Source organism: Aplysia californica, unplaced genomic scaffold (genome assembly GCF_000002075.1).
Source record: "Aplysia californica isolate F4 #8 unplaced genomic scaffold, AplCal3.0 scaffold00612, whole genome shotgun sequence".
NCBI lineage: Eukaryota > Metazoa > Mollusca > Gastropoda > Aplysiida > Aplysiidae > Aplysia > Aplysia californica.
The window spans coordinates 239,538-247,785 of NW_004797882.1; the positions used below are offsets into that span (position 1 = coordinate 239,538).

The 8,248-nt window shown below is 40.1% G+C and overlaps 1 protein-coding gene across 1 annotated transcript in view; it reads right to left on the reverse strand.

Annotated features, from left to right (window-relative positions):
- Positions 1 to 563: 563 nt before the first annotated feature.
- Positions 564 to 8,248, reverse strand: part of LOC101851529 — a 35,082-nt gene continuing 27,397 nt past the window's right edge. Inside the window, exons 8-11 of the mRNA XM_013087629.2 lie at positions 7,108 to 7,287; positions 6,011 to 6,112; positions 3,162 to 3,329; positions 564 to 1,652 (exon numbers count right to left, since the gene is read on the reverse strand). Of these exons, the coding sequence (XP_012943083.1) occupies positions 1,446 to 1,652; positions 3,162 to 3,329; positions 6,011 to 6,112; positions 7,108 to 7,287 (657 nt within the window). The 3' untranslated portion in view covers positions 564 to 1,445. The remainder of the gene's footprint in view (positions 1,653 to 3,161; positions 3,330 to 6,010; positions 6,113 to 7,107; positions 7,288 to 8,248) is intronic.

Consider the following 8,248-nt stretch of genomic DNA (forward strand, 5'->3'; position numbering starts at 1 on the left):
TCGTTCGACACTCTAAAACGAATAGATTAGGTCGGCTTGATGGTGGAGTACTTGAATATTTAGCTGGACACGGAGTTGGTATACAACCAGAGAGAGAGAGAGAGAGAGAGAGAGAGAGAGAGAGAGAGAGAGAGAGAGAGAGAGAGAGGGGGGGAGAGAGAGAAGGAGACAGAGAGACAGAGAGAGACAGACAGGCAGGCAGACAGATAGACAGTCAGAGACAGACAAAGCCTGGGATAAAGAGAAAGAAAGTGGAAGAGGGAAACAGAGAGACAGGTCTTGAAACAGTGAGAGAGAAACAGAGAGAGCGAGAAAGAGAGAGAGAGAGAGAGAGAGAGAGAGAGAGAGAGAGAGAGAGAGAGAGAGAGTCAGTGAGAGAGAGAGACAGAGAGAGAGAAAGAAAGAGAGAGAAAGACATTGAGATGCAAAGAGAGCATAAAAAATATCTTATCCTCTTACAGCCGAGGCAAATATGGGGGGTCCCCTAGACACGTTCATAAGAATAAAACGGATGTTATCTGATCAAAAGAAGCCAAACAAAGACAAAACAATAAAGTCGGGTGAAAAATCTCAATTGACCAGGTTTAATGAGCACACTGTACATCAAACAACGTTCCAAAAATAAAATTCAAAGCCCTGCAACCATCGCAGACAAAATATCATGGTGCTAATATTTGTTCAGTCCCCTTGTTAGCAGCAACTCGATGGAACAGCCCCCCCCCCTTTTTTTTTTCCCTAGCCCCGAAATCAAAAGAAACCGATAGGATTTTTAAGTGTATATTTGATTGTTATGTGAGTATGTGCATGTCATAGATTATGATCGTGGGTGCAAGTGCATTCATTTATGTTTAGTGTGATAATTAATTAAAGACACGGGTGCCCTTATGTGTTTAAAACTGCTTGCATATATTATGCTGTTTTGCACACGTGCAACGAACACGCATTATGTAGCGCAACTTAGATTAATATACTGTGCTCACTACTTTCACAAAACCTGCGATAATCAACATTAGAAATACTTAGGAACCAATGTTAAATAAATAAGTACAGATAAAGATATGCTTGCACAGTAAAAAGTCTCCCTTTGATATGTTTGAAATAACAGTTCTTATGATCATTTTCAAACTGTCTAGCTCGTTGGTTGTTGTTGGGTTTTTTTCGATGTTTTCATTTCTACAGGCTGCAGTTGAAGCAGTGAAAACGTTTCTCGGGTATGATTCCTTACTGTCTCGGGGACTTGATCCCATCCCCAGAAGATATTAAAACATTTAGATCTATGTTCAACAAGCAGAAGCAAATGTCGAGTGGAAAGAAACCAATGACTGATATCAACGATTTGTTAGCTAGTTCTGTTGTCAATCTTACCCAAGGTAGACTGTCTTTCCATTTCAATATCTGTTTTAAAACTCTCTGTTGTAGTCTCCCGGTTGCCCTTCTAGTGGACTCTAGATGTTGACAAACCACGTGACATTTGTTGCCGGGGAGACGGCGTCGTACAAGTGCGTCTTTGACGTCAGTCTACGTGCGTTCATGGCAACAACGCCGTTGGTGCTGACCATGAGCGACCACCGGAAGATATCACTCTGCAGAATGTATTCGTCCACGGACTGTTGCTTTTGGTCACTCACGTGCTTCAAGGCCTGGGCATATATCTGAAAGAAACAACACAACAAATAAATAGCAATAAATAGCATTAATTTGTCGCTCAACAGAAAGCTCTGTGCGCTTTACAATCTATATTATTATCATAGTAGACCTGACAGCGTTCCAAAACAATTTCAAATTCCTGGGCTGCTTTGCAGGCAGCTATTTTGCTCTAAAACATTAACATACTGACAAGATCTTTCACTCTCTATGGCCGGGTATCCACTCACATGTGTGTGAGATGAGGAAAGTTTGTGTAATGTGACTTTTCCAAGGACACAGTATCGTTACAACCTTGATGAGGAAGAAGAGACCATTACTCGACTTCATGGAGTGCACATTCTGTGAAATCAAGATTGCTTATCAAAATTGCATACTCCTCTTTGTTTACAGCTTTCTGTCAATAAGTAATAATCATCATGATTAAGTGCCAAAATCTGAAACAGACATCGGTGAATGTGGTTCTCTATTGATTCCTCCACTCAGATTCTCTAAAATAATCCTATATTACGAGTATATTTCTGATTCACTGTCACCCATCTGTTCGGGTTCTCCAAATAAGTTTCTTTGGGTTTACGCTTTCCTTTTTTATCTTCTATTGTTCCACTGGGAGCAAGACATAATAGCTTGTTTGCGAATCAGGTGTCCTAGAAATAACTGCATTTATCGGATCCTTATTGTTTTTGTTAATGAGCAGCTCACGTCACGTTCTTCCAGTTCTTTCTCGGAACAGATAATGCACGCAGTAAAAAAAGACGGAGAGGGGCGTTTTAGGGGGAATGGATATTTTCACCAAAAATACTCTTTTGAAACTGTTAAGGACTGAACGTTTACGCTCTTAAGATAAAACCACGGTATACATCTTGGCGGAGATGGAACGGGAGCGTCGTTACGAGAATTGGTGTCCTTCATGTCTGTTGTGAGAGGAATCCGATTCAAATTCCAAGAGTAGAAGGCTTTCCCAAATTTGTTTGGGGCGTCTTCGTGGCTCATCATCCCACTTAGATGTGGATATACATTCCGAGGTGCTGACTCTAAAACATTGGAGTGTGTGGTGTTGCGGTAAATCGCTTCGTCGCCACACGTAGAAAACTTGAGTTAAAGTTCGTTGTTGGGGAAATGTTCATGGAGTATCTCAGTCTTTTTGCTCGGAAGTTGTATCCCCTCAGCCAGGGTAGACCGCGACAGTCAGGGTCAAAGCTCGCCTCCTGGATCTTAAAAACTGTGTAGACGGGGCGTAAACCGCTTACAATTTTAAAAAAGACCATAAGCTTCCAACTGGGAGCTATTTATCGGTCTGTTAGAAGTATAGCTGCCTTTTTGTGCGCGCTTATGATAATATGGCTGTATAATGTAGTAGTGAGCGTCGCAAAACTCTAACCAAATATACATAATATATCTTTTATTGCTCTTTTTGTAAGGACATAATAATGCTCGTGGTCGCTGCAACTGGCTTATAATTGTATTTGTTGGAGTATGTTTGTCAGTCTCTACTTCACACGTCCATGAGTTCTGACCTCGGTGGTAAAGAAGTTTAGTCGCACGTTATCAGCCTCCGTAAAGAATTGCCCGGCCAGTTCATCCTGCTCAATGTCCAGCCTAACACTGGCGCCAAGACCAACTGCCTCTTCCAGGTCTCTCTTCATACCGAACGTCACCTGTCCATTGGCATCTGTGCGGAAAACCTGGGTGAGGAGAGGAAATCATAAAGGGTCGAATGTGAATAAACAACATTGTCAACTTTAAGAGGGGATTGACACCTAAAGTCTATCTCGGCTATTACAAACCCCAAAGAGCCCATCTTTGCTGTGGGGCACCATGTCTTATTGGGGATTTTTAATCAGTTGTTTAAAATAGTAAATATTATGATTCGGTTGCTTTGAAAATGGCAGTCAAATTGGATTTTGTTTACCCATGTTAATCCCTTTTTATTCATTTATTTATCATTTTAAAAAACTTGCAGTTTTCATTTTATGGCACTCGTAATTGAACAAGAAACTATTGAAATCACGGATTCATACAAATATCTTGGCCTTACAATGGTCAACAAATTTACATGTCAAAACCACGTAAACAATATCGTTAAAAAGGTAAATCAGAGGCTGTACTTTCTGAGGAAACTAAAGTCTTTCAATCCGAATCCATCCATCCGTCAGATTTTCTACACCACCACTATAGAAACTTTGATAAATTTTGGTATCACTTGCTATGGTAGCAATCTGGGAAGGCAGCACATTATAAAAATAAACAAGTTGATAAGAAGGGCTTCAAAAACAATTGGTAGAGACCTAAGTAACTTTGAATATCTGCACAAGACAAACGTTCTAAAAAAGGCGGAAATAATGCTTGGTGACCATAGCCACCCACTGACATCGGAATTTCAAACATCGACCTGCAGTAAACGATACATTTCCAAAAAAGCAAGAACAGACAGATATAGAAATTCATTCGTACCAACTGCAGTGGGGTTACTGAACACACAGTGCTACAAATGAAACAGAGAGAGAGAGAGAGAGAGAGAGAGAGAGAGAGAGAGAGAGAGAGAGAGAGAGAGAGAGAGAGAGAGAGAGAGAGAGAGAGAGAGAGAGAGCGAATGAATGTTTTACGGAGCGGGTTGTCCCAGCCCGTGAGACATGTATTTACTTTGCCTAATGTTCTGTCTTGTTGTGAGTTTGCGTGGATGCACCTTTAAGTCGAACTTTTGTAACGTCTACTGCCATTGTTAACGACCAAGACAAATTTCTCCCTGCGAGATGAATAAAGATTGTCATTGTCATTGTCTTGTCATTGTCTAAAACTCGGCTTAATGCATATCTGTGAAATACCGGAAAATGTAAGCTTACTGATGCCATTTGTCAAAAACTTCAAATGCAAACAAAAATTCCAATACACAATTTTGTTACAACTAGGTGTTGTTAATATCCTGTGAAAGTTACAATAAAATCGAATAAGAAACAAAGCAGAAAGTGGAAAGATGTGTGGAAAAAAAGCATTTTGAGAAAACGGCTGATGTAAGAAAAAGGCCAAAATGGTTTTCTTTCTTGTGAAAACCTTTAGAACACATTCCAAACTAAAACATGCTTAATAATATTAACACATCAGAAATAGAATGGGGGCTTCCTTCTAAATCTGAAGCATGTAAGAGGTGGGGGGTTTTTAAAAGAAAAAACTGTCTATTTTTCCCCTTTAAAACGTCTCTACCTTCTACTCTAAAATCCCTTCAAACACCACTTTAGGGTACAGAAACTCTTACATACGTTTCTGGACAATGTTCAGAAAATGTCCAGGAAAATAAGTAAATAACAACCATAATTTTCATAATTTCACCCCCAAACACTATTTTAACTGGCGCCCGCGCTTACACCTAACTCCATCAGTGACTCGCCCGAGACTGTACACGCGCTAAGGTGGGATTATACAGACTTCAACATAATAAGTTAAGGACCACTTGCAAATTTGGCTAAAATTCGCCGAGGGTTTCCATGCTGCACATGGTGGTTTTGCCCTTTTAGGAAGCACAGAAGTATACATTGTTGACTCATTAACTCTTTCAGAGCAAAAAAATTGAAACATTCCTTGCTGCCTTTTTTTTTTTTTGGGGGGGGGGGGGGGGGGGGAGGGGATTTTAACAAATCAGGGATGTCTGTCAAAGTGGTGCTTAACTTATGTTGAAGTCTGTAGATCAGGCCTGGATGTGAATGGGCAAACTGCCACTCGTGATGAGATATTATTTTATTTCAGAATTATACATGTAGATAGTACGATACGGGGATCATACTTAATTTGTTTAGTTTTAGTAAGAGTTTTACGGCACTTGCAACACAATAAGGTCATATAAGTGCCGAAGATTAGAGGTGTTACAAGAGAGTAACAAACACAAAATAGAAGGAGGAGGAGAGATCAGGACGATAGACGTTTGATAGGAAAGAAGAAGCAAACCACACCAGAGCACCCGCCAACCACCCACACTTAATTTGTGAAAACATTACCGAAAACACTAATTGCACGCTCTTGCATATTATGGCTTAGTGCACCTCTTGAGTTTGTGTTAATCTTTGTTGCTAAAATACTCGTACAAGTGGATTCTCATATAAACACTTTAAGAACTAGCATTATTCAATGTGGGTGGGTTTTTTTAAAATTTAACTTTCATGTTGACAATCCATCTCACATCAAACACATACTCACACTCTTGTATTGCCTCTCCATAATTATAGTTAAGCATCGTTTCACAATTGACAACTCTACTCTTCCTCCAGTCTCTGTCACGGGACCAACACTAAGCCCAACCCCCTGAACTTTCCTGCCCCGAAGAAGAGACACAACACTGTTGTTAAATGTAATATCAGTTCGGGGACACACTCACTTTGACCCATTTTCGAGTGTCCACCATCCAGTCTATGGCAAACTTCTTCTGTGTTTTTTCGCTCAACTGGAAGTCGTCAATGTTGTACATGTACGTTTTCACCTGAAAAGAGTATCACAAGCTCATTTGAAACAATGCGAGTCCCCAGGATATGACATTCACCTCCGATAGAATAGAGCAAGTTAGAAAGAGTCTCCAGAAAGGCCTTTCAGGGGTACAAACTACAGTCATCTGAAAAATGGTATAATGCGATACCAACTGCGCCGTCGGTAAACACCGTCTTTAAACAGACAGACAGGAATTCACTGTTGTCGTTGGTTTCGTCAATATTTCGCTTCCTAGAAAATTATAAAGTTCGATCTGCTCAGTACCTAGATTTGAGAAATTTGACGCTAAAAATTTTGAGTTTCACAGCATGTCCAGCTTTTCCAAAAGCAACTCTTTGAATATCTTGGAAACGATTCCGAATAATCCTATGATTTTGACAGAGCAGACTTAAAACGCCCGAAAATGTCGGAGAGAACTTTGCAAATTTGTTTACTGTATCGATTCATCCCCCTGCTAGGAAGGTTATTGGTGAAGATGTTCCCCAAGGGACAAGGAAAAACTAAAAGGTTAGATTACGCTACCCTTCACTTTACAAATAATATAATATAGATCTAGTCTCAGAACTGATAAATCAATCTTGAAAAACGAGATCTCCCATTCTAAAAGTAATATTCTATACTACTGGGTCCGTGGTGATAAAGCCAAACTCTTTGCAAGACAGGAAAAACAATAAGCCTAATTCTGAAGTGGAACATACTATTATATTCTATCTGTATCGAACACCTCCTTTGTTGGGATGCATTTTACACATACTTGCTTGGCCAAGAGAGAGAGAGAGAGGGGGGGGAGAGAGAGAGAGAGAGAGAGAGAGACAGAGACAGAGACAGAGACACAGACAGACAGACAGACAGACAGACAGACAGACAGACAGACAGACAGACAGACGAGATGAATAGGTCGCTTCCTAAATTATTATAAACATAACTTTATTCATAGGGCTGTAAAATCCGTACAACACATTCTGTATGCAATGCCGTAATAATACTCACCATGCCCGTGGAGTGTACCAGCCTGTACACAGCGCGAGCTTTGCTGTTGAAGAACGGCGCCTCATAGCTCGGGTAGCTTCCCCTCCGCGCGTACTCCTCGATTGTCTGGGCCACGATCTGCCCATCCAAGACCCGGATGCCATTAGCCTTGAGAGTGTAGCCGTCGAAGTGCATGCGCAGCTGGGGACACACAGACATACTTTAGATACAGCCTGCTGGCTTGACGAAAAATTCGAATACATGCACCCTTGATGTTAAATTTGAAGACCTAGAGCGGCTGGAGTCATTAGCTCTTTTACGTGGTTTGCATATGTCCCGTTTTCTGAGTCAAGTTTCGATGAAAATAGACATACGTTAGCATTTTCCTCGTAAAAAAGGCAGTTATCAAGCTACAAGCTTATAATGTATTACCTACCAATATACCTTCTTTCAGAAATGAAGATTTGATGAACATGAGGCAGGTTAATACAGATTAGCAGACAGTTATATCAAATGAGGAAAACAAGAAAAAAATCATATTAATGCAGCGTCCAGTCAGTAGATGTGCTGACTTGTAAGAGTTAAGTTTAACTGTGAATATTCCAGTTGTAAAATCGAGGGATTTCATTTGGTAAAGGGACCGAGACAAGTTGTGGTGAAGCAGAATAAAACAAGTTAAATCATAATTCAACTTATATCCCTGAGAAGACAAGTAGGCCGCTGATTAAGTTCTTTGGACATTGCAATGTTCTCTCATAAATTTTTGAGTGTGTTTCTCTGAGTTTTTGTGCTTTTGTTTTTGTTTTGTTTTAGGGGTTTTGCTGTTGTTGTTTATATTTTGATTAGATCATTCTCTTTTTCTTGGTAGTTCACCAGACAGCTGCTAATCCATGGGTTTTTATATGCAGTATCTTCTTTAATTTCATTTCTCAAAGTTCGCATTGTGAAACGTAAAGTACTAGTGCAAAGAAAACATGACGATAAACAAGCGAGGGCCAATTTAAACCACCAGGCCATGGTGAATCAAAATGCTATGCTCTTTGGATAGAAGAATCTAGATAAAGGGAGAAAAACGTGAATACAACCAAAAAAACGACAACGATGGCAAGGAAGAAGAAGAAGAAGAAGAAGAAGAAGAAGAAGAAGAAGAAGAAGAAGAAGA